Genomic DNA, 27,752 nt, shown 5'->3' on the forward strand with positions numbered 1-27,752 from the left:
TAACTTCTATGGCTTTGTCCAGATTACAGATTTTTTTTTTCACCTCTGAGTCCATAAATGGTGTTCAAAGACTTTTACTTAACTAGTTTGTTAATTAGAAGTTCAAGTCATCACAGTTATGGAAATATAAGTCTAACAGTCTGATTTTTTGTATTGATTGCACTCAGATTCAGAGTCTTAAGAAGTCAAGGGAGGAAAATAGAAAGAGGAGAGTCAATCTCTCCTTCCCTCCTTCTTTTTAAAATCAGTGTATATTAAAAATAAAGCCTAGAAGGCCTTATGATCCTTAAATCTTCGTTGCCTTTGTTGAAACAGGCTTGCTACATTTCAATCCAAGGCACAGCGTAAGCTGTATAAAGCCTTTGAAGTAGTTCTTACTGGGCAGAAGCTCCTGTGAACAATGCAAGAAACTGGGTTGCTGAGTAGCTGGAGAAATTCCTCTCTGCCCCGGCAAAGCAGGGCTCCCTGAGCACCCTTTCTGCCTCAGCTGCCAGCCCCAAAGAGCCAAAGGCACATGTGCAAATGCAGGGTTTGCCACTGCTGTCCAGCCCCTTTCAATCGTTACATTTGTCGTTATTTTGTGTGAGTGTGCACAGGAGTGTAAAGGTGTGGTTTAGAGTAAAGAATTGACACTACATTTTTTTTTTAAAGTAGGATTGAAATAATCCCATTTATAAAACACATTAATTGCCCTCAGTCTGCATAGCACTGCCTCATAAATAATCAGAAGCAAACATCTGATGCTAAATAAATACATAAATACAAAAGAAGGAATTCAGTGTGAAGTATCACTGTCAAGAACTGGGAAGAACATCCATACAGATAGTAAAATATTGAAGACCCGCTTCTGAGCTGAGCTCTCTACACTTTGCTAGCCCCAAAGAGTCAGATTACTTATGAATCTGAGGGGCACAAGAAGATAGCTGTACCAGACTATTTCTCCCACAGGCACATTAAGAAATATAAGCATGTCTAATGCACCTCTATTCCTATATTCGGGAAAAAGAGCCGAGCTTTCCAGTGCGTGAGAGCTTTCAGCTCCACACATCATTTATTCACATACCCCGTAAAAAAACCAAATATAGCTGTACAACATTTCATGGGCGCACGTCAACTCACATCCTTGCTGAAATAAACAATGCACAAGGGCCTTCCTCTGCCCGTAGTCAATAGGGAGCTCTTTGCCTACTGGTGATATTACACATATTTCAGCTAAGTCAGCAATCTAAATGTAAAATCCAGCACTCAGGGATGCTCTCTAGAGAACTCCAGGTCCATAAAGCCATGAATGGATTATACTCATTCATATATGTGTTTTTTCCATCTCTACAGATGTAGTATCAGAAATACTCTCCATTTAGTAGGCCATCCAAGTATAAATTGGTGGAAATCATTAATGTAAGATGGAAATGGTCCTTCATCTTGGTTAACCATTTCATAGCGTAGGTGTGAAAGGGAAATGACTGAGTAGGAAAGTGGTCATAACATAAAAAGATGGGAAGGACTGCGGTATTTTGTGAGGTCTAGCAGCCCGTGACATGCTTCTAACGCAGTGGTCTGGCTCGTCTGCTGAGGTTTACAGCAGCTGAGGTGGCGTGTCACATTTGTAAAGCCAGTTTAAGACATGTTTTGAACTTCACAGAGAGACATTGCCACAAGCGTGAAAATGCTACAGCCCTTGCTGAAAAAATATGCCAGTACACATTGATAAGGAACATAGTGTGACTGGTGTCCACTGTGTGACTGTGGCAGCTGCAGACTGAAGAACTGATAGGACCGCTCGCCTGGTGAACGATGGTGTAACCAGACCCTTCTCAGAAAAGCAGAGAGACGAACGTGTCATGCACAGGTTTATTTTAGTTGCAGTGGATATGGGGTAGAGAAAGTGACTTCAGATCCTGCTGTCTGCTCAGGCAACATAAGGCAAAAGTGACAGTTTGCTAGGCTTCGTGTCTGCCTTTGCAGAACTGCTCAGTCAATTACTGCTCCATCAATTAGCCCAACAGAGGAAGGAGCTGCATCAAGAGTCTGATCTGTCTTTCATTTCTTCCATAACTGACAGGAAAGACTCCTACTTTTACAAAGTCTGCAGAGAGGAGGTGAGAGCAGAGGATGTCAGCATGGGGAGAGACCAGAGCAAACGCTGCATTGTAAGGCCACTTAATGCAGTCTTGGGGGTCACAAGGACGTGAAAATGTTATTTCAGTCTAAAGGAAAGAAAGACTCACTTCCAGCCTCCCTGCATAAATCTTGCTTTTCTAGCCATCATGGTCTCTGTCAACCATTTTGCAATGTACAAAATGTGTAAGTTTACCATTCTCATCAATGACACCTGCTAATTTATAGAGAAAATGGAAGTGAGTTGTGGAAAAAGTTAGTCCTTTGTTTAGAGGCTTCATCTACTGTTAAATGGTTGGGAAACAAGGAATTAAACAACAGAAATGTGCAAGTGCTGAATCAAAAGGTAGTTTAGCAACATATAGAAGAGTGAAATTAAAAAATAGATCTAGTTTAATATAAAGGATTCAAATAAAAGCTCCCTGAAATAATGGGTTAAAAAGATGGGCAATAAAGAATATAAACTGCTTCGTTTTGGGATCAAGATTACACTGGAATTTCTGCAAGCTGCTCATTTGTTTGTCTGCTGTCCATAATCAGATTTGCAACCAAGGAAGAAAACAACCAGGTTTTTTTTTTCCAACGTGGACCTTTTTTTTTACCTTGTTTGGAAGGCTAGGAAGAACAGTATTAAATTTAAGCCATGAAAGAGTGAAAAACATGAAGTTGCCTTAGTTTGACCTCTTTCTATATACACATTAGTAGTTTTACCCAAACTTTGTACAAGGAGTCTGTGTGAGAGCCAGAAATAGATTCCAGCTTTACAATGTGCAAGACAAAACAGAACTTTGTCCTCCTCCTCCCCATGGCTTACTCCCTCATTCAGCATCCATCTTTTGCAGTGAATGAATGAAGGGAAAGTTTTGTAGAACAACTCCTTGGTCAAACGAGGGCATCAAATCAAAATTTCCTATGTAACTTCCATCCTTCAGTTTGACCTTTTGGGATCTTCTCTCTCTGGTCTTGGTTTTACAAAGGGGAGGGGTTTGTTGTTCTTGGATGTGTTGTTTTTCTAACAGAAAAATGCACTGTGCAATTGTAGAGAATTACATCAGTCAGGAGGAGTTATTTGCAATATGTTGTTGCATAGCACAGACTCTGATCAGCTGTATGTTAATATGATTGGTTGGTAGTGTACTAATTATTTCTTTTTTGTGTGAATTCAACAACTGGATGAAATTAATGAGAATTTGGGGGCATCAGAGCCCTTCCTTCTTCCCCAGGAATTGCTTTGGCAATGGAGAATCAATTGCCAGTGGCACTACTTTGACATTGTCTAAGTCAATCCAAGAGGTTTGGGTTGACTGTGCACGGAACTGAAGAGACAAGGAATTTTCCTCCGTCTGTGCTGGAATTACACAGCACCAGATTCAGTCAAGTAAGCTTGAAGAGTTGCACACTGAAAGATGGCATGTTTCTGTCATTAATATTGTCTTACGTCTACTAAATAGATTTCTATTAACATAAAACATTCTTAGCATACACAGTGAGACCAACAATCTGTCATACTTCCAAGTCTGCTGAGCATTTCACCCCCTGTGTACCTTGGGACTCATCATTTTGTTAGCCGTAGCTCTGCAGCCAGTGGTCAGGACAAGAATATACACCAGCCAGCTATTCTTTGTGGAAAAGCAAATATTTAAATATCAGTGATAACAGAAGGACATCTCTTCTGTAGGGGGGGGGAAGGGAAAAAAGGGATTTTATTTAATTAAAAAGGCCACAGGACTATTTTTATCACTACTGCTTGCTGTGGACAGTTAAGCAAATCCATTTTGGACAGAAAAGAAAGCTAACATTTAGCCCTAACAACTGAAACATCTTCTGGGAAAACACAGGTTGTAGTTTATATTTGATTCTATGAGAAACAGTAGAAGAACTACTGTTCTGCTATGACACAGAGATCACCATACAGTCATAATGCAAATTGCAAATGAAATGTGAATGGAAAAGCAATACCAGATTTGAAAGCTATGTTTGATAGTTACAGATAATTCATATTTTCCACATCTGTATAAAAATAGATACATTGTGCTTATTCTGTGCTTATTATATTGTACATTCATGCTTTTTGTCCATCTGAAAATGTTACTGTTTTATTGTTATCTCAAGATATTTAAAGTCAGCTGAAAATTTATATGCTAATAGATTTCTAATAATGGGCAACTGTCTTCACAGTTGTTTCAAAAACTTATTTAAAATATTAACAGAGCAACTTAAGAGATTTTAAAGTAGGCAGAGAAGAAGGAAAAATAGCAAACAAATTTCATCGTTAGAGGAGACTGACACAGAAGGATGCAGGGTATGAAAATTACAGCAGTGGGTCAACTAACTGTCCTGCAGGTGAGTTTTAAGTAATCTTTAAAAATTAGAAAATAATCTGTTTCTGCAGATTGAGGTTAACTTTCCATGTCTCCAGTGCTGTCTCAGAGTTTGTTGTCTGTGGTTATCCAATATTACTAAGGATTTACTGGGGCAACTGCTGTCATTCACATCTATTCCCAGATTGAAGAGAACCAGATGCCTTTCCTGTTGGTCTCAGTGGCAGAAGTCATAGTAGGGCAGAACCACCCTCCCCAAGACTAATGATCTTAGAACTGTGACAATTATAGAACTGAATTTTTGTGACTAAAGCAACGACTGAATAGACTTGTAATCAAAAGGAATCTATTTTACTTTATCAATAAAGAACAATATAATATTTCTTTTTGATTGCAATGCCAAGTTAATATTATTCTGCTGTTCGTAAAACTCAATTACTGCCAGGAATAAGAAAAACAACTTAATTAATAATGCCATTTAAATGGAATTTTTATTACAATACTCAGCATAGGTATTGTAATTAACAGGCATGAGGGAGAATATAGTTTAGTTGCCATTAATCACCTTTACTTTCATAATGTATTTATAGAGACTGTTTTTCTCTTTGATCTGCATTTAATTTTGAGTCTTGTAATGCTATTGTCACTGAGAGTTTCATCAAGAACTTTTGTTTTTCTGCATTCTCTCCCCGTTTCTGTTTGCTTCCCTAGATTGTGCTGGGACCTTTAGCTATGACTGGAGGTTCACTGAGGTGTGTGGGTTGGAAATATGTTCCCTATCTGCAGATATGTGGCAGATTTTTACAATTTGCCAGGTGTATGCTCTCACTCCATTTCTCTTTCCATCAAACTAGAGGCATTGAGGTAGACTAATATATTTATACATCTGATTCTGAAAAAAAAAAAAGAATCAGAAACATTTTTACTTTCCTCTTGGTCTGTGGTCATAATTTGAAGAAAGTGCTCTGAGATTTTACAGTTTACCAAATCCACATATCACAATGTATTCAAACTACCATCCAAAACTATGCAGCAGGGAAACTTCTCTTCTGTGAACTTTTCTGAGAAAACATATCTGCTGTCTAAGCATGGCTTCTTAGTGTTGTCTGATTGCACCAAGGAGAACTACATCAGTGCCTCATGTTCTTGCTCAGTTTGTGCTTATATCTAGAGCTGTAAAGGCAGACAGTGTCTCCAGCACTGTAGAAGGTACATCACTCCTTGCTAGGTCATAGAATCATAGAATGGTTAGGGTTGGAAGGGACCTTCAAAGGTCATCTAGTCCAGCCCCTCTGCAAGGAGCAGGGACATCCCCGACTAGATCAGGTTGCTCAGAGCCTCATCCAACCTGGCCTTGAACGTTTCCAGGGATGGGGCATCCACCATGGGGCTTTTAGGGAAGGCTACATGTGTCTGTTGTGCATTTGGAGGCAGCAGCAGTGTTCCCTGTCATCCTTTGCCAAGTTTCCGGTGTCAGCTCAGGCTTGGTGGGAGCTGCAAGTGACAGCCTCTCAAAGTAAGAAGCTGTGTATTAGATACATAGTGATGTCTTGCTTCTGTTCAGAATGGATGTTTACAGATCTCACTCAGCTCCAAATGTCACGGGCAGCCAGAAGCTGGCTACCTCTCACGGCAATGCCATGTGTGGGTCTCTGCCTCCCCAGTGTGTGTGGTTCTGCTCTACTCCCATGACTTTCTGCGTTGCAGAGCTTTTCAGCAATGTCTAACATGAGATAAATTTATTTTCCTTGGTGTCTCGTAGCCATGACTTCTAGATATCTGTATGAGTTTCATCTAATGTTTACTGCATTCCTGATGAGCTCATTGTGCCTCCTTAGTGTAGAAATATTTTGTAAACAATGATGTAATTTCTTGTGTTTACCACATTCTTTCTTTCAAAACTGAGAGACAGAGAATACTAGTCAGAAACTGAAGTTGTTATGCTTCACCACCTTATCGGGCTGAATTGGACAGAAAATGTATTTAACATCTTTCACTGAAATGGTACAAAATCTAAACATGTTAAACATCTGTGTCTTGAAACATGAACATTAAATATAATTTCTTGTCTCTTGCAAGACTACCAGTATGAATAATACCTTTAGTTGATATTTTTTAAGCCATGATCTTGTTACTGTGTTTCAAACTAAGTGCAAAGCATAATATAATATTTACTATTTCAGGAGTGCACAGTATTAATATTTGATTGGTGTTGAGGATGGCATATGCTGTTATTGTTAGTGGCACTGAGCGTAAAATGTTCATTGAGAAAGATAATCCTCCCGCAGAAGGATGTAGGAACATGTAATTGGCAGTCAGGAGGTTAAAAGAGACCTGACAAGATTTCAAGGGATTAAAAAAGTTAATCCATCAAGGAGCGTACCCACCTCTGCTCTGAAAAGGGCTTGTCTTCTAATTAAGATTTATCACAAGGTTTTTGGCAATAGTCCTGTCACCCTTCCACTTTTGCCCAGGGGAGCAAATTGAAACTCCGTAATCCTGGCAGTGTAACAGGTGTAGTAATAAACTGCAAGATGACATGATGCCGTTGTCTGTAGGTCCCACACAGTGTCATTCTGCCATCATACCGTGATGCAGTATGATGGCTTTTCAAAATCTGGATGGTGTTTTCAGGAATACTGAAATCTCTTGCAAGCAGGTTATGTAGAGATGTGGGCCCTTCTACACTCCACCTGTAGTCTTCTGGCAGACCCCCAAACAGTAGCAATTTTTCAGACTAATGAGAAATTAAGTTAAATTACACCAGCTACTTCTTTTGGATAAATAGCAAGCTTAGAGTAATTTGGAAATGTAGTTCCTATTTTATTACTGGTGGTAAATGTGTAGTATATTGTAGTAGTATGTAAGCATATGTAATGCTTCAACTGTATGCTTATGTTTAAGAGATTTTGTATAAAGTACAGCTGAAATTATTTAGGTGATTACTCAAGTTGTTGTGGACACAGGATTGCAGTCTTCTCTTCTTTGCGGGTAGTTTCCATTAATTTCTATCTTGTGGCTGTGAAGAAAGAAGCCAGCACTTAGAGAAGAGCTGTCTGCTGTGATATGTGAATTATAATACATGTATTAAACCCGTTAGTTTTGTGTATAAATTGCATCTTTTATAAATTGCATCTTTTCTGTAAATTACAATCTTTTCTTGAATCTTTTCAGTGAAGAGAACTGTTTGATCTCTTTTTGAGTGCTTTAAAAAAATTGAGCTATTAAAAATGTCTGATTTAGATAAGATTTTAGTAAACCACTCCATACACAAGCACATTAGAATAAAAAGGTCAAGTACATGTGTCCAGACTTGCTGTGAGCAATATCATTTGATGTTACATTTATGACTGAGATCGCAAGAACACACAGGTTTTATATCGGTGTAATTACCCCACTGCAGTGATTAATTATGGATGAAAGTTAGGCATTCTCTGAAGTAGACAGGAATCTTTAAATATGAGATCCTTCATTTTCACCTGGATGCCATTTCAGACAATTTCATTCACAAAAAAAAAAAAAAAAAAAAAACAAAAACCAACCAACCAAACAAACAAAAAAAGCTATGCCTTGGAATTGTCACCTATAATAGCATTTGTAGTTTTATAATCCAAGAAAAACAAATATGCTACAACTGTTTAGATGTTTTGGATGTTTGCATTGAAATGCTTGATTTTCCTCAATAAAAAAACCAACCAAACAAAACCAGAGTGGTTTTGCTAACATTTGATGAAATAGGATCACACAAAAGCATCTCTTTTAATAACTTTATAGGAAAGAGTAATGGGCGGTGGGGGGAAGGGGACGTGTAGGTGTGAGCCATTTGGAGAATTAGCTAAGTCCACAAACCTTTAAGTAAGGAAACAGATATGTTCCCCGTGTTTTTAGTTGAGAAATACTTCTAAGTTGCTATGTTACAGGAAGAGCAGTATTAGTAGTTCAGTAGTACTCATTGAAAACTAAAACAACAGACAGTTGCGTAGCATTAACATCCTTTGCTAACCACTAATTTACATCAGTTTACAAGGTGTAACACAATAACTGGGTACAATAAATTTATCTTCACTTGTGAAAGCTCCAGCCTCATCTGTTCTTTCATCTTCTCTTTCATCTTTGAAATGCCAAGTTTCACACCAGTTTTTATTGATGCGGTTTTGCTGGACAGTGAGTCTTCATTTGACTTGCTCCGAATCTTTTTGCACTGCCAAAGAATCGTTCTTTATGTTTTCAACTTACTTGCCAGTTTTTTGATCCCCGGAAGCATCTTTTCTGTCTCTCCTGTTAATAATATCAAGTAGAGGTAGTGATATGAAGGTATCCACACGTTTGAAAAGGGGAGATGCAAGCCTTGTTATTTCGATTCAGCTGGAGCCAAAGGTAAGAGGATAGTTTTGAACTGCATCCTTGTTACTGATCTAGTATCTTTTCACACAGTAAAAACAGTAGTTGATTTTCTCCATCAATTTTATAAGTGGCTTCTGCTTTAGAGCTAAGACCCCCTATTCTTGATATCACCTGTAAGATTTTATAGCTCAGTGTTGTGGCTGATTTTATTTTAAGGGGAAAAAAAAATCAAGGTGAAACTGTAATCCTAACTTTTTTACTTCACTGAGCTGACTTAAAGCTTGGGGTTTTTTTCAACCAAGGATTTGCAGAAGATTGTTTGGTTATGCAGATAGCTAGTGGCTTACAAGTTTATATTGGAGCTGTTGAGGTAAGGTAGAGTTGTATAAAAAGGCCTCTTTCGTGAATTCAGAGTGTCCATTCTGTTTTTAAATACGGCTTTAAGTGGAGTTTCTGTAGTTTTGCAAGTTGATCTGCATGTAGTGGTTGGTTTATGCATCTGTGGTTGGTTAATTGCACAGTTCAGGTAGATGAGTGGTAATTATCATGGATAGATCTAAATCACTGTGAAGAAGTTTTGTAAAGAGATTCTAGATTCTTTTGTTTTGGCCTCAATCATGTACCTTTGATCTACAAGTGGACCGCTGTAATTGTGATATCATGAAGACTAACAAACAGCAAAGGATTAGAAAACCTATATATTGACTTGCACGTTCAATCAACTTGCATATGATCTCAGCAGGAAATTCAAAACAAAAGCTAATTTATGGAAAAATATGTAGTTCTAATCACAGTTTAGCTCCGTGGGGTTCCAAATAACACACTACAATCTCTACATGCCGATGCTTTCATCTTACATTCCAGATTTGGTTACATTCCAAAAGTTCTTATCAAACCTTATTATCATATTTTATTAAAGCTTATTACATTTCTGCTTATTGCATGTTTGCTGTAATATGCTGTCCTTCTTAATATGGAATAAAAAAGCTTTGATCTTTTTTAGCCAGTCATGAGGTGGAAATATGCAACACAAGTATTTCACTATATACTGTAAAATCCCAGCTCGGTGTGTCCTTTGAACATCAAGTTAATTGGCCCCTGTTTCTTTTTCCTTTGGTTCTTAAATCTTTTCATCAGACTGCACTTCTCTGTGCCATCAACATGCAAATAGATTATGCGTGATCATATAGTGCCATTTCATTATTATTATATCCCTCGGGAGATTTGTGGGGTTTTGTTGGGTTTGGGTTTCAGGGGGTTTTTGTGATAAATAAGGCTTTTGAACTGTAAAAATGGTTGGACTCGTTCATTGATGTTCCCAATGAATTTTGAGACATTACACTGGCATTGCTTTTTTTAATACTTCTCTTTTATGAGGGCTGCGATCTAAAGGATGTTGCCCTGAGCAAGATTTCTGTTGAGTTGTGGAAAAAAGCTAAAATAGCTAAGCACAAACCTGAGCCTCAGCTGTTTTCCAGAAAGCAAGTTTAGGGCAGGAAAGGGAAGGAGTTAAAGATTGAGAAGGAAGAGAGTGAAAAAATGCCTGAAGAAATACAGAGAAGTAATTATCCTGCAGTCTTAACCCAGTCTTGAAAAGCATAAATCAGGAGATTTTTTTTTTTTTTCTCCCCCGCAATACTTGACAACAAAATCATTGATTGTGACTGTATTAGAAAGAAACCCAAAATTTATGGAATGCTTTTCATACCTTTGTGTGAACTAAAAGAGACAAAACAACCCTCGTCTCAAAGGAGTCAGCAATCTAATATGCACTTCCCCATAACTTCTGTACCTGTAATGATTTTTCTCCATCTTGTTAACTGTGAACAACATTTTGGGGGGGGGGGGAAACCACCAAAAAAAAGCTGTGCTCAGGATAATACTAAAGACTATTTAGGTAATGCTGAATACTGTTACATAGTGGGGAGTGTTGGATGATCATCAGAATAAATGACAAATCTGAACCAAGACATAACAGATGCATCTTACTTAGATAAGAAGCTACTGAATAATGATCTTTGGTTTTGTTTTGAGAAATCTAGATTCTCCCTTAAGCTTTGAATATGCCTCACATAATGGTGTTGACAGAATTAGATCATTGTTTTATACAAGTCCCTGGCTTGACAACTGAGACATCAAGCCATACAAGTTATCAGAGGAATAAATGTTCCGTTTTTGGGTGAATTCAGTAAAAATAGTTACTCTGAGACTACCACACATGTTTCTTAACAGTTCATATGCAACAGTACTTAAAATTGGCATATAATCAGCTTTGATTAGTGGTCAGAGAAGGTAAGTTTATCCATAGTAGATAGCTGATATATCTTTGTTGATATATTTTTTTCTAGGCAATTTTTTTTTTGATGTATTTTGCAAATTCTGTGTTAAAAGGTTCCAAGAGAAAATAAGGACTAGAGTATATACAGTGAAACCAGTGGACCCATTCGGCAGTTCAGGATAAACGGACAGAGACCACACTGTTTCAGTTGCTGTATTGATCTTGATCGGTATTGCTAAGTTTTTCATATAATGCTATACTGAAATGTTTTACGTTCAGAATATGGGTTCAGAAGTTTTTATATGTTGGCTAACCTTTTGAAGATGCTCAAAAGCATGCACTTTTAAAGTATTTTAAATTTAGAAATAGCAGGGTTTTGTTGCTTTGAGAAAAACAGCAATAAATAAAGAACTTGTCTGTGCAACTTTTAATTCACTTTATTTAAAATTTTAATTAACTATTTTTAATTCACTATTTGATCTACAGCAACATCCAAGGCATCCTATTATCTTAGAAAAAAGCAAATGAATGCAAATCACTGACAGTTGATTTGCACATCTTCTGGTCCACTCCAGGTCCTTCAGAATAAAATAGGTTTAGATTCTAATTATAGCTACAAGAAAAATATATAGGAGATAATTTTAAAAACCACTTCAGTGTTCAAATATTTCATTTGAAAATGTATTGCCAACAGGGAGATGAACTAGAAGATAATCCTTCAACAAGATTGAGCAATAATTGCAATTTGCTTAGTTTAAATTATAATCTTTTTGCGTTGCTTTAAATATAAATGATATTCACTTTTCCTTATGTGCAAGTGTGCATATATATTATTCTATTAATTCTAGGGAGGCAATTTTGTTAATCATGGTTTGAAAGCACCAGCACCCAGAAATACATAGCAGCAGCGGTCCTGGAAGGTTAGTTCAATATCTTAGCAGGAAGCTCATCTTCAAGCACAGCTTCATGAATAAGATGAGTTGATTATCATACCTTGTAAAACGCATGGGAGAAAGGAAGGAGGGTCCCCAACATCATTCAGTTCCTCTTGCCAGCTTTCCCCAGTTTCGAGTTCTTTGTGTTTGTAGAACATATGCTGTCGGACTTATCTCCAGAGGTCTTGGGGAGAAGCTTGCTACCTAGAGATAGCCAGTGTTTTTTCTTTCTGCTGTCTAGTGTTAATTTTTAATCTGCTGTTATTCTAAGAGCTGGAGGTAGATTGCAAGTCCATTTCCCAGTTCAGGCAACTCTGTTTCTGCTTCTTTCTACTTAAAAGAATCCTCCTGTCTGTGAATTCTTGTTCCCCAGAACCTCACTGTGTCACCTTCAGAATTCTTTCACTGTGAAAAACAAGTTCACCAAATTCAGAATGGAAGCTCTTGCATTGCTGACACCAGTAATTCAGACTCAAACTTCTGTTACTTTTCCAGTTACTGTTGGGCTACTTCTGTGAATAAAGCTCTGTTTATATGCGTATGGTTTTACTTGTTCATCATTATCACCTGCATCTTTAATGCTTTCACTTGCATGGTTCATAGGGTGTTTGCTATGCGCTTTGTTTTTCATATGAGCCTGTTTGTCTCTTACAATACTTTGAAAAGGATGTGGTTGATCCTGGTGAGTTACAATAGAGACACCCTTGAATTTTGACCAGAAGAATAATAAGTTTCTCTAGTTTTTACTGCAGATTGCTATTCTTTCCTACAAAGAAAAAAATATTCTTTCTTTCTGATAGCAATCATGAACCTCAGCATTGTATGTATCCTCTGTACGTCTGTGTCCAGACTTTGTTTTCTCTTCAGAGCTGCATCCTGGATACTGGAGGATGCTAACATCTGTGCAAAATCTTTGTCAGCTAGCGGTCCCTGTCCTCTTACTCTTCAAGTGTATGAGGAGGGAAAACAAAAAAAAAATCCAGACAAGCCCGGGTTTTGCTAAATGGAGTAACAGCGACATGAATGGGGTTTTTTTTGTTACAATTCTTTTTGTGCCTCTTGTAACTTTGGCAGAAGAGAGCTTTGTGCCAGTGAGCAAGGCAGCGAAGGGAAAGCACTCCCCAGTCGAATGCGGCAGGTAGTTGTCAGCTCTCACAGTTCCAGTTCTGCCACGTAGTTACGTAAATTATCCTCCGTGTCTTTTACCGCTTACTAATAAAGGGACTGATTTCTTCTTGGCTTGCTGAAGAAATTCTCGAAGAGGGTTTTGAAGTGATAATACAGTGTGTTTGCTCAGGACAAGTTCCTTGAAATGCATGAAGCACAGCGATACTAGCTTGGGAAAGGAGTGTGCGAGACAAATGGGCTGGCAATGTTAGGAGAAAGAAGGGGCCTGATAGCAGCAACTTCTTCCTGAAGCAGATTATTGTAAAATGTTTTACATAGTGTAAGCTAGTCATAATATTTTTTTCAAGTGTTTGCTGTGAAATGTACTCTTAGTTGCTGTTTTAATTATTGAGTGGAAAGGAAGGCCTTGTAGGCTGATTACAAACCAAAATAACTAGACCTCAATTAGAGAGTGAAAGGTAAGATCAACCAAGCTTGAAAAAGCAGTTTAAGGTGGTTCAGAAAACCTTCAGTGAACTGTGTGGTGACAGATGGTAAGATTACCTGATAGCCTGTAACAAATGATAGCATTTTTATGTTAACATCAATGCTACTGCAGGTATAAATGCACTTCTTTAATCTGACCTCTGAATCTTTTTATTATCCCAGTCCATTTGGCATGTGCTGCTGTGCAGAAATATAAAGGGAGGGGCTAAAGCTTGGTTACTACTTGTATGTTTGAGACCTGTTCTGGAGAATTCAGGCATATCCACTGGCACCACCCAGACACTGGTACTGTATTCATGCCAAGGGTAGCACACAGGTCCTAGAAGACCCTCCTCTCTGATGGCTCTCCTTCCTACTCTGTAAGAGAGAACGGAGTTCTCACCATTTAAACTATCACGGCACTCTTAAAGGCTGGCCATGATGCTGATAATTTGGCCAGTAGCAGTACAAACACTTACACAAGTCTGCCAGTCCCAAGGTAAAATGCTGTCATAACTCCAGCAAGTGAAGAAGATCTGTTGGTAGCTAGAGATTGCTTTGCAGGATAGAGATGGAGGCTGAAACAGCAGAATAGGCAGGGATATCATCGTCTGTTTCTCTCCTTAAGAAGTCATCCCGTTCCCTGATGGGAGCAATCATCCCAGTGTTGATACAAGTAAAAGGAGGCTTTTGTTACGGTTTGTGGGTACATCTGGAATTGTGACAACCTATCTCTTCTCCCATCCCCTGAGGGTTCATCCAAGCTTGCGGCTGTGGGATATTTGGCTTGAGTTGTTGTGGTCCATGACCACAACCACCAGAAGCTGTGTGCCTTCTGGTTAGAGGCATCTGGCATTCTCAGACAAGTCCTTGCTGCTGTCGGAGAAACACCAGTACTGGAAGTTGTTCCAGTCTTAGTACCCTCACAGATGTGGCAGACTCAGAACTAGTTACTCAAGAAGAGTCTCTTCTCTTCATTATCGTTGTCTAACACCAAATAAATGCCAAATTGAATGAGAATAAACCAGACCTGGCAGGCAATATCCAATCCAAAAATCAAGAAACTGCTTTACATAAGATTTGGGACTAAAATAGCAGCTGAGAATAGAGAAATATATTTCGCTTTATACGTTTTTGCTTTAATTTTGCTTCATATATCAAATTCTTTATAGAAAGAAGTAAACTTACCATTTCTCTGAACATGGTAGAGATGGAGGTTGAACTCCTACATTCCCATCCCAGAGGTGGAAGAAATTCTAGACTTTTTCTAGACCTGAGGAAATCAAGCAAACATGTACACTGCTGCAGTCTGCCTGCATCATTTCCCCTCTGGAAATTCAGAACTAGTTAATAACATTTGACTTGGAGGTCTCAGACCCCTGGCTGAGGTGTGCTCTCAGTGTGCAGTTAACTGGTAGCGGGTGCTGCTTATCAGACTCAGGGGGCATCAAGAATTTTTAACAGGTGGCTCACTGTCCTTATAACACTGATAAGGGCTTAAAGTTTGCTTTTATCTAGATGGCTGGCTGAGAAGAGACCAGTCTCAATCGATGAAGTAGTGCCTGAATTTGTCTTAATCAGTCAATTTATCCATGTTCTTAAGTTCCTCATCTCTAAAGAAATTCTGCCTTGAATTTTGATCCTGTATCAACACACGTAATTCTTTTATGTTGTTCTCGTATGTTTGCAGTGAAAGGAGAATTCTCTGAATTCCATAGTGCTGTCTCAGAGAGATTACATAATTGAATTATTTAGTGTATTAGTACAGGCTGTAGGTTTTGGGTTGTCATCGGAGTTGTCAAGCAACTTTTTTGGTCTGCTTTGAAAATATTCTGATAGTCACACTCTGTGAAACAGCTGCATGTATCCATCTGTTCATTTTTCTTAAACATTGCTTGTTGAACTTGGTGCTAGTTCAGTGTCAAAGTTGACGGAGCAGTAGTATTTTTGAGGATTACAACTATTACTCACCATCTTTGACAGTGAACTACGATGGGAACTCATGTCAATAGAAACGCAGAGAAAAGGTAATTGTCACTTACCTTGTAGTAACAATGGTTCTTTGAGGTGTAATCAATATAGATCCCACAGTCCTTGCCTTTGAAGACTTTGAATTCCAGCTGGTTTGAATTATGAGGAATGGCTAGAAGGTCATGTCAGAGCTTCCCCTTCTGATCTCCCAGTGGAGTGTGAAGAGGCGCAGGGCATGTACATAGCACCAGCAGACAGAGCTGTTAATGATGTTCTAAGCTCATGTGTTTGGAAAGGATGCACTTCTAGACTTACAAAATGAATGTCACTTTCTTTTTCTTTTTTTTTTTTTTTTTTTGCCTGAAGAGTATTAAAAGTGATAAGAAGCTAGCGAAGTTGGAAGAGGTGATTTAGACCTCCAGACTGAAGACAAGAAATGTACTGGGTTTGAATCATGAAATATTTAGCTATTTGCAGTCTTTCATTGCTGCTGGTCAAGTGAACTAGTTTAACAGATAGTTGAGTTTGACTCTAGGGATTTTGATGAAATATATTAAAACAGATATAATCATCAGGTGATTAATATATAAATAAGAATTTCAGCTGAGGTAGGGCCAAAATAATAACGGCTGATTCTAGTGATGAGCCACTCAACTAGTGAGTGGTGTTTGGATTTATGGTTTAACAAGAGATGAGAGGGAGAAAGAAGAAATAAGGTTTTAGGGTCAAGGAACATTCTACATTATCAGACTTTGACAGGCAATTTAAGATCTGAGAAGGAAGAGTAATAGTGGAGTCAGAGACTTGAAACAAAGAGAATATGTCATCTATAGTGAGGATTTCAGTCTTTGAAGCATTCGGTAATAGGTCTTTGGTTGTATTCTGGGTTTTTTTTTTTTTGGTTTGTTGGTGGTGAGGGGGAGGGTTTAAGGCAAGACCTGGCAGAGAAGGTCTTAATTCTGCAGTGTTCATTGTCTTCCTAACTAAACTTCCACTGATGCCTTCTCATCTTAAGAAGGGTTACCATGGTCAATACAGAGAGATTGAAAGATCAGAGATGAAGCCAGAAGGGATGAAGAATTGTTTGTCATTAGGATAGAAGGAATGAATAAATTAATAATATTGATTATAGCAGTGATCTGTTTCAGAGACAGAAGGAGCAGAAGCAACAAGATGCAGTGAATTATATTCCTTATATTTTGCACTGAGAGTTAAAATACGTTCCAGTGTGTTTTTATTCCCCAGTACCACTGAAAGACTATTTCAGCTTTGGAGATAACTGCTGTCATAGAATCATCAAACTCATGTTATACCAAATACAGATTAGAGTAATTACAGTGAAATTAATTTTGGTGGTATCATAGAGTCATTGGAAGAGAAAGAAATACAACACAGATAGCAAGAAATTGCATATCTTATGGGTATGGCATTAAGGTAATTTTTTTTCTGTATTTTTGCTGTAAAAGTTTAGATGGGATGTTCGTTTATTAATCCCTGGTGATATCAAGGTTCCTTAAGTAGTTACCCCTAACACCGTGGAAGGTCTTTCATAATTAGCTTAGTTAAACATTTTAACATGGTATCACCTTTCTAATAAACATGGTTGTGGGGAGTTAAGTAGTTCAGAAACGTAGCTTATGCATTATCATTACCAGAGCAAAGTGCCCCAGTGTCTCCAGCACTGCTAATGGTCTTAGCCTTGTTTTGTGGACTACCATGGGAAATGGGCACGTAACTGGAGGTTGTGCGGGGTGATGCTGACAGCGTGAAAAGGAGTGTTCCTGTCTTAGGTTAGCCCTGCAACACCCTCCTTCCTCTCCTCTTGCGTTGTTTCTTTTCCCTTTCTAGCTAACCAGAACGGATCCCTCTGCTGGTTAAATCATTTATTTTAGTAGGTCATTTAGGAGCTTGCTTAAATGATTTGTCTCTTCAAAATGATCAGAAATGGAAAAAGAGAAAAGGACATAATTACCGCCTATCCTTTCAAACATTGATTTGGGGCCAGTAAAAGACTCAAAATGAGACTGGTGAGCTTTATGTCAACTGCGTTCACCGAAAGCAGTGTATCATTAAAGGACAGTGGTAGTAATTGCTTAGTGCCAATGCTAAGTTGAACTATTAGTCTGTGAATGCTTGTTCCTGTAATTTAATTTTTTAATGTATGAGTTGCTATTCCGCTGCGAAGTGTGGAAAGCCATTATTTGTGCAATTTGTCATTGTGGTTAAGAGCATCAAATAACCTGTATCCTTTACCACCAGCAATGCATCTGTTTGGCCTCAACTGGCAGTTGCAGCAAACTGAAAATGATACATTTGAGAATGGGAAAGTGAATTCTGATACTGTGCCAACACATCCTGTAACGGTACCTGCTGGAGAAAATGGTAAGTGAAACAAGCACCAATTTCTCTCCTTTTGAAGCATTTCCTTTCTTTGTGTCTTATTTACATCACCAGATTTTAAAACTGGTCCTCCAAAACTCTGTATATTTCCTGAAAATGCAGAGCATTTTTAAGTAATAGTAATTTTGAAGAGATATGTAGATATTAAACAGGAGTTGTATTTCAATTGAAAAGACTGCATCATTCCTGCTACCTAGCATGTGAAGGGAGTGACGAATCCTGTGCAATAGCGTTGATCTTAGTAGGAAAGCTGGCTGTCAACTAAAATTCCTCATGGGAATTTATATGCAATATTTGGTGAGGATAGAAGAGCTCTCATCGCATGTAGAGAAGCAGCACCTCCACTTACTCTAAAGTCCTTGATAACCTAAAGATTGTTCTGGGGACCTCAAAGATAGCAGAATGGTGCTGAGGCTGACTCAGACAATCTTGTGTGAGGAGCCTAAGTGGCTGGGATCTTGTGCTGCAGAAATGACCACAACAAAGCCAAGGGAGCCCAAGGTGACACGTCATACTGTTTCATAAGAGGGACTCAATGAAGATTAAATCCTTGGGAGTCCCAGCAAGCCCTGGATAGCTTTCAGACAAAACCCTTGTCTGTGACAGAGGGACATAACCTGTTTTTTCTAAAGGGTTGACATCAGAAAAGGCTCTACAGGGGAGTTTTGCATATTTTCAGAGCTTCTCTCTTGGTTGTGTGTAGAAGGCAACTCAGGATCAAGGAGCTTCCTTTGGCGTGATGACCTCACTATAGAATGGCTTGTGTTTTTCTCTGTAGATGATAGTGTTTTCTTCTTTTTTTTTTTTATTTCTCTCTGAAATTTAATAGGTCATGTATAATATGTTATTTGTTTTCTCAAAGTCTCAAGCATATAAGATTGAGTCTGAATCATCCAACCAATATATAAAGTTTAAAAAAAACAACCAAAACTTTATTAATTTTGTTATTGGAGCTTTTAAAATACAAACCACATAAAGAGATTATTTTTTTTATCAACCTTTTTCCACATTGCCCTTCAAGATTCTCAAAACATTTAAGAGCCTGTGCACTTTTGGCTAACAGAGGCTTTAAAATCAATAGTTTTTGAATGGAAAACTTGATTTAAATGGTTGATGAATGCGGTGTTTGCTTCATTACACAAAAATCCATTTTCCCTTTCACAAAGTAGAGCTGACCTCCTTACCTCTGAGGAGGAGGAAGCCTGTGCCAGCAGCTGACATCTTGAAAATTTTTTGAGTTATCACAGCTCCAAGTCATAGAAAAGATACAGCTCAGTTCATTCTTTCTGTAATCTTTGTAAGCATATGAAACTTCTTCAGTAGAACTTTTTCCTTTTTCCACTTCCTTTACCCTACTGCGTTTTTCTTGCACTTAGATACTCATTGTATCTTTCTGTGTTCTTACTTGTTTCGAATGAATAACAAAAATCTACTGTTTGGTTAATGAATATTGATGCTACAGTGACAGCTCACTGTCCCACTGTCTTCTACCCTGAGTAGCCAATATTCTTTCTTGTGCAAAGTATATACATGTTTCTGTAAATGCTTTATAAATACAGACTGTTCTTTTTTCCCTTGATAATTTTTAAATTTTTTACAAATTAAAACCTGTTATACTTTGCCTCAAAAATAAAAGGAAATAGCAAGTATATCAAATCCCATTTTTCCTTCCTTATGTCCCTAAATACTGTACAAGAGAACAGGGGTAATTTCATCCACTGTTAAAATGCTGTCCTCTGCAGAACGTTTAAGTAGTCATTTATCAGCATGCATCAATACTGAACAACAGACTGACCAGAGAATCCACATTTTAAACCACAAAAGGAACGTTAAGCAGAAGGGAAAGTGTGATGACTAGCTGTGAAATTTAAGGAGGAGGCTCCTGCGCTGTCAGACTAGTTATTGAAAACTGTAAGGAAGAATCAATAAAGCCATAAAATCTTGGTTTGGATACTTGGACAGCTGTACAACTTTCAGCAATGCCCCTCTTTAGCCCCCTGGTGATACTCTAATTCAGGTGGGAGAAATTCAGAGTGTTGTAAGGGCCAGGCATTTTCTCCCACTCTGTCTCATATAAGCTATGGATAGCCTGGGCCTACTTTGATCAGAGAATCATAGCTCACTGTGGTTTAGATCCCAGGTATTCATTTGCCATTCTGAAGTGCAGATACTTTGTGTGATCAATTAGCAAAGCCAAGCTTAAACTTGAAAATGTATCCTTATGACCTCTGAAGAAAATTCAGCTGTGGTTTACCTAGAAATAGCTAGTCATAAATTGACAGTAAAAGCATGTTAAATCATCCTTAAATGCAAATCATTTGTTAAGTGAAGCTTGAATGTCTGAACAAGCCTTTTCCAAAAGTGTTTTGTTTGTTTCTTTTGTGGATTCTTTCTTTCTTCTCCCAGTGCTTCTCGCTATATGAACAGTAAACTTCTGGCAACACATCATCTGCTGATCTAGGCAGGCGTGATTCAGGGCTGCGTAAGGTGGCATGAGAATGTGTGTTTCCTATGGATATGATGAATTTTGTAGGGCACTTCTGTTTAGGTTCTCCAAAGACATTTGTAAGCCATGCTTAATCAAATACAAACATTTACTTGAGGTGCATCAGTGCTTTATCTGGTTTTATGTCGAGGTGATAGAAAAGAAAGGTTAAAAACCAGAGCTTCTTTAACCATTGTAGCAGTTGGTCACATCTCACATGTTGCTGGCTTTATTTTATGTCATATAAAAGCTGTGTGCAATACAGAAATACCTTATAATAATTTATGCTTAATTGCATATTTTTAAAAAATACAAGGGAGGAAAAAAGTGAATGGGAAAAGAAAGGAGCATTTCTTTTGGCTTACTCACTTGGACTTTTTGAGATTATACTCGTTAAAATACATTCTATGTGCTGTAACTGATACGTATTGAGCTTTTTTGTTTTGTTTACAGCATCTCGTTAATTAAAGGTATGGTAACTTCTTAATTAGATGTTATGTTGTTTTTTTTTCTGAAAGGGTATGTTTTTAAGGAGAATTTTGATTTCATTTCTTGAAATGGTTATTGCAGAAGGATATATAGCAGATGTCTCCCAGAAACAGATCTGAGTACGAGTTATTCAATGGAATGGGAGAACACGCTGTTGACTGTCTGTAAATCCAGTCTTGCAACCTAATATTCTAATTAGTACTGCCTTTGAAGGGTGGAAAATGATATTATGTGTGACACTATACAGCAATCATTGTTGAGCAGTTTTGTGTTTTGGTTGTGCATTTGTATTCTGTTATAGATACTCAGTTATTCACAGTGTATTTTGTGTTTTAATCTATAGAATGTTTGCAAATAAGGAGAGGGAGTTTGGCTTCATGTCATTTTAGTGATAATTGTGAATTATTTTTCTTGTATAATAATTAAATATTGTTTATTGCTTTAAATATTTGTTTAGCTCACGATTTTGTCCACCTCAGTCAAAATACAATTTGCAAATAATAAATATGACAAATATTTTACCTAGTGATCAGCCATAATGCATTGGATTATTAGTATCGTAAATGTATCATGTAATGATTGTATGTATTAGATAGTATGTGCTACAGCAAATTAATGTATTTTGTAAATTTAGTAATGGTAGTATATAGCGATATAAGTAGGAATCATGATATAAATATTATTTACCTATAAATACTTACATGTATTTATATTATTGTCTTGGAGGAGGCCTGTGAAAGAAGAAATTGTGGGGGTAGAGTAGAAGTATAGTGAAAGATAATCTATTCAGGCTGTTAGGTATTTTAAAATTTGATTTCTTATTTGGACTTATATCATTATGAAATTGTGTGAATGAACGTGACATTTCATATTTTGATTTAAAGCTGTGTGTAAGAACTTTTACTGTTTAGAATGTGAAAAGGAATGACACAACTAAGATTTTTCTTATGCCCATTGAGATACAGCAGGGAACAAAGAACCATTAATGCCCTTTTCTTAGGAGGGAAAAAAACTAGTGACGATTTTGAGAGAGGTAGTGTGGCATTTTTAATCGGGCATGTGGCTACAGGGTAAAGCTACCTCTTTTTTGGTGAAGAAAATGGGAATTGATAGGATCGTTATCTGCTAAGGACAAGTGTTGAAGCCCAGTGATGGTCTTCCCTGTCAAGTTGGTCAAAATGTTTGATAAAGTGCACCTACTCAAGCTATCTAATTCATCTTTTCGGTAGTAAGAGGTAATTGGTTTTCATTTCAAATGTAGAAATATGGGAAATATGGGAAGCTGCAGATCAATACTGCAAACAAGTGTTTATTGTTTAGTGATTACCAGTCATCAGTGTGTGGATTTATACAACACAACATGGTTTAATTTGAAGGAAGTGCTGAGAAACAAATGCTTAAATGAACTGAAGTAGTGAATACAGATCCGTCTTCTGGAATAGCATATGAATATTGTGAAAGGTTAAGTCCAAAGTTAAAAAAGCATCAAACTCATCCTGAAAAGTGTAAAAAAAAAAAAAAAAAAAAAAATTTCTCTGAGATCAGATATTTCACTGTCTCTTCTCAGCAGAACACTGATCAATATGATGATCGCTTAAGTGAGACATTTTCAGTGACTGCAACACTGCTGTGGCACAGCTGTGAGGATGATACGAGCCCCCACGTAAGGCCTCTCAGTAGCGCTTCTGTACCTGTTTAATTCAACAGCAGTCTTTGCTCATCTCAGATGCACAAAAAGTGGCGAGGATCAATCTGTGACCTTACCTGGCATTTCAGATTTTAATCTGGTTTTTTAAAGTCTAAATGTTTGCAAAAAGGTTGTGTCAGTTTGTTCCGTCAAATGATGAATAATGTAGAATTTGAACATAAAAGACAGGGCAGCAACAGAGCGTTGTCGGTTCTTCAGGGCACTTGTATGCAAACAAGTCAGCATCACTTGAAGATGCTTATCACATTCAGATGTGTTTAGTTCAATCTTTGCAATAGACTGGTTGCTGAAAAAAAAAGTATAAATTGATGAAAACACAACAGACTGTTAAGACTGTAAGTACAGTTCCGTTTTTCTTTATATTGCTTCACTCAAAGCTCACCTTGATGTGCCAGCTGCTTGAACACGGCATTACTTACTTACTCCAGAGTTGACATGTGTTGCTAAGCAAGTCCTTACACGCATCTTAGTCTGGATTTGTCAGTGCTGATTCCATCAAATCGCAGTAGGCTTTGACCCTGACACCAGCTTCCAAGACTGCCTGTGTCCAGCCACATGGCATGGTTAGTGCCCAAACATCAGATCAGAATCTTTGGCCTCAAACAGACTTGATGCAAACTCATCTAAGCCATCGCAGATTTTAAAGCTGGGTGGTGATGGTTTGTGCAAACCACTTTTTTCAGTGCATCAGTCTTAGTAGTTCTGTTTCCTATGAATCTGGCACGGAGAAGACATTACCGCAACTAAACCACCATTTATTTGCTAATAAGCTTTGAGAAGTATTTGTAATCTTTGTCAGATTTAATATGTGCCCATGGGCCAAGGGGCAATGTGGAGATCTCAGAGCAGTCACAGACCTGTGCTGTCCATAGCGTCCAGCCCAGTGCCTTGAAGGGTCATCCCTTTGGGCTGGAACAGTTTTACCCCTGTCGTTTGTTTGATAGTGTTTCACTAGGATGGCACAGAACCTTGTGGACTGGATGATACTGCTCTGTACTTGAGCTGCAGTGTAGATTCAGTCTCTTTTGCCTAGGCTTACCTACCTGAAGAAAAATTTTGTTGGGGGTCCCTAAATTTTGTGTCTTATTTTCTTCTTTTTTAATGCCACACATGGTAGTTCAGTTTTTTCGTGTTAGCGTTTGATATCATGTGTCTTTTGCACGTTAGTATCTTCTGTGCTTCTTCTGGGCATTTCCAAGCCATCATCAGTGGCCTCCTAAGGCTAACTGATAGTTCCACAAATGCTTTGTGGAAAAAAAAAAAAAAAAAAAACATTAATGCCCTTTAGCGCAATATTCTTATTCCTAGTAATTGACTTGCAGGATAAATACATATTCATGATACAGAAAATACTGAAAGTACCAGACTTTGACATGCTATTACATATTGTATTCAGACAAGGAGGTGATAACAAGCTTGGCACTGAGGCTAGGGAGTGCAGAGGATGTAGGCATCACGGGGAGCAAAAGCATAAGGACATAGGCACACTGGAGCAGGAAACATTGCCTTTCTTTTGGGGGAATGCGAAAACAAAAAACAGGAAACCAAAGCCGTAGACATTGTTGGTATTGTCTAAATGCTCTGATATTTAATGTAGAAAAGACTGTATGTTAGTTCTCTTAACTACTTATGTTGATGTATCTATTATTCTTATAGTCTGTATGCTGTATTTCCATTTACCTTAAAGTTTTTTAGTGTGAGACTTTATGCTGGACAACTTTGTTAAAATACTTGGGCAAAAAAAAATGAATAGTTTAATGTAGATCCTAAAAAAGTTTCCAATGCTAGTGCTTAGGGAAGTTACAGGAGTTTTACTTGGTAGATGTTTGCGGTATCCTTTCCTTTTTATTTCCAAATCAGTGAATTCCGTGGGATGTTGTGTTCAGAAAGATTATCAGGTAACATTTAATCTGTGGCAATTCTGAACGTTTGCTGTTTTATATGAAGGATGATTGAAAGCAAGAAAGGAATACTAATTTTTGATCTCTTATTATTCTAACCTGTCAGGAAAATTAGGGGGATTTGCACAAGAAAACAACACTATAGATTCTGGAGAACTGGATATAGGCCGAAGAGCAATACAAGAAGTTCCCCCTGGGATTTTCTGGAGATCACAACTCTTCATTGATCAGCCACAATTTCTAAAATTCAATATATCCCTTCAGAAAGATGCATTGATTGGAGTATATGGCCGAAAAGGCTTACCGCCTTCACACACTCAGGTGAGAACTGTTTGCATTAAAAGTAGGACATGCTATTGAAAACTGTGAGCTTGTATCTTTGGTATCCTTTTTCTTTCTCAGGATTACATCCTTCTCCATTTTGCTGATTTTTATTTTTACTTTTTATACTTTATTGATCTCATGTGATATCCAAAACATGTCTAATACTGTAAGTGATGGGATCTAAAATGGCGGGGGGGAATTCTTATTTATGAGTTGTTCTGAATGCTGTCAGCAGTTATGATGCTTTAGATATGGAGCTATTTCATGCAGAATTTATAGGTGCTGTTTTTCTTCTGTGGTATGTAGACGTATTTTTAAAAACCGAATCAATATGGCCACATACATGGTCGAGAGTGCCTGGCAGAGGCTACATTTGCCAAACTTCCAAGCAAGAATACAACGTTTTTTTAAGGAAGTTTCATTTTGTTCTACAAGGAAATGTTACAGTATTTACAGCTTGGTGTCTCACTAAATAAATACAGCAAAGAAAAGATAGATAACATGTATCTACAAAGATACAGTGAACTGGGGTTGTAAAGCTGTCGGTCTTCACTAGACATTTAGTGCCTTGAAACTTTTTTCTTAAGTGTCCCGAGGATTTATTCTACTCCACCCCTCAGAAGGTTTCTAATGAGACTTTTTATTGCATATAGTCATGTATTTGCCTAGTCACAAAGAAACATTTTTTTATCCGTAGTCACAGAAAAGTTAAAGTATAAAAAAATGGATGGTCTTCTGGATTGGCAGGAAAAAGGGAGAATCATTGTCTGATGGTGTTTTAGAATCAACTGTATTCAGATTTTATTTTCAAGATTTAGGACCCTCCTAGTTCAGATTTCTTGCAGCTCGGTATTTGTCCCACATGCGAACCATTGTTCCACCTGAAAAGGGAGTTGAGCTCGTGCTGTTCTGTCCCAGTTAGAGAACTATGCAACATCTTACTGATAATTTTTTTTTTTTAAGTATATGGATTTGCCCTGGACACAACTCTGTCAGCCTAATGGTATAGTTGGAATGAAGCTTGACTGATTATGCCTGCTATGCAGTTGCAAGAGCAAATCCATAACTGAATAAATCAATTTTTTAATCCCTTTTTTTTAGATTTTGATTTGCTGCACTATTTAAATTTATTTTGTTTTTTCTTCAGGTGTAACTTTTAAAAGATCTAGAACACAGAAATACTGCTGATTATATCACCTATTTTGCAGTTGCAAACCACAGAGGGAGAATTAGGGTCAGCAAAGGAGTTTCATGCTGCTAAAATCACAGAATGTTACATTAGCTTTATTTTTTAGTTTAATTTCCATAAAACTAAAAACAATTTACTGAACACAGAAAATGCACTTATGTTTATTTAAAAATTTGATCCTCATAAGAATGATTAAATGGATTTTCTTCACACCTTTGCATATGAACACCCGCCCTCAGGCTGCAACAAGCATTAGAAATTCTAGCTCAAAGAAAATTGATTCAGAAAGTTATCAGCCATTGGAAACAGGGGTTTGGAATACAAATGCCATCTCAATGATAACAATAATAACAGGAGCTAGGGGAATACATGTGTGGCAAGAATGAATAAAACTGTAGAAGCTGATCTGGACTGTGCATTTATATGAGAAGTTATGCCAGTAGATAGATCTATAAAAAATGATCCTTCTTTGATTCCTTGTCCTGGCAAAAGATTGAAGTAGGGGTACCCTTTATCCAAAAACGTGGGAAAAGGAGATAACGAAATCAGTTTCCCATCATGAGTGTTACACAGAATCCTTTCCCTTTGGATTCCTACTTTCCAAGTGCTTATTCATGTTTAAGTACGATACAACAGAAAGAATCATATGTGAATTCAGCTACTATATCTTCTGTAGTTTCTGTGACATTTTGGATATATTTTTCCCAGGATATAGGTCAAGCTCCCATGTCCTATTTTTGCTGGTATATAATTAGAGTATTTTTTACAAACCATTTGACTGACGCTTGATACCTTGAAAAATTAGGCATGCTTATTTATCAGTGCCCTCATGAACTTCTAGGGCTGCTGAAGGTTCCCAAGGGTGTGGGGTTATCAGAATGTTTATATGGCCTTGAACCCAGTGATGTCTAGTTATGTGCCTGAGATAAAGCATGTGTGTAATCTTCTAAAAATGCAGCTCCAGTGAGCGGCTGAGGCTTTTTTGTGACTGTGCTCCTGCACACGGGGGGAAAAATGGAGAGAAATATTTCTCAACTGTTTAGACTTTTCTGCCACTAAGTCCTAATTGTAGGACTTTGATGAAGACACAACTTATTCTGGTAAAATATGCATTTCACCCAAGTGGCTTGTATAAACAAAATGAAGTATTTGGGCAAAAGGATGTCTAATGAAATAGAACATTGAGGGGTTTGCAAGCATAAATCTGCTTACTGTTTTCTTATTTCCCCTAACCCTTATGGCTTGTACTGACAAAAGTTCTTAACTGCAAGCCAGGCATAGCTGGCAGGTGCAGACTAACAGCTAGTTCTGGGCTTCACTGCATATCCTTCTCTTGGACGAGGCAGCTTACTTGTACAGCTCCAGGTGTCACAGGAACATATCAGAAAGAATGTCCTCACTGGGTCTCATCAAAGGCCCATGAAGCCCAGCATTCTGTCTGTGGTGGTGCCCATTAGCAGATATGTAGAGATTGATACAGCAGCATGACAGACTTGTAGTGATTCACTCCTGGCTTCCACTGTTTTAAGGCTGAAGGACTTCCTGAGTCAAAGGTGCTTGTCTTTGTATTTTATAACCTCTGATAGATTCTTTTTTCCTGTGAATTTGCCCAGTGACCTTTGAACCTATGGAAGCTTTTAGCATCCGTGACATTAGCAGCAAGGAGTTTCACAGCTTAACTGTACATCTCACAGTA

The 27,752-nt window shown here is 37.8% G+C and overlaps 1 protein-coding gene across 1 annotated transcript in view; it reads left to right on the forward strand.

Annotated features, from left to right (window-relative positions):
• Positions 1 to 27,752, forward strand: part of TENM3 (teneurin transmembrane protein 3) — a 425,198-nt gene that overhangs the window by 304,400 nt on the left and 93,046 nt on the right. Inside the window, exons 8-9 of the mRNA XM_086747281.1 lie at positions 17,820 to 17,942; positions 24,650 to 24,864. Of these exons, the coding sequence (XP_086603407.1) occupies positions 17,820 to 17,942; positions 24,650 to 24,864 (338 nt within the window). The remainder of the gene's footprint in view (positions 1 to 17,819; positions 17,943 to 24,649; positions 24,865 to 27,752) is intronic.

This window comes from Chlamydotis macqueenii, chromosome 4, assembly GCF_036417535.1.
Source record: "Chlamydotis macqueenii isolate bChlMac1 chromosome 4, bChlMac1.mat, whole genome shotgun sequence".
NCBI lineage: Eukaryota > Metazoa > Chordata > Aves > Otidiformes > Otididae > Chlamydotis > Chlamydotis macqueenii.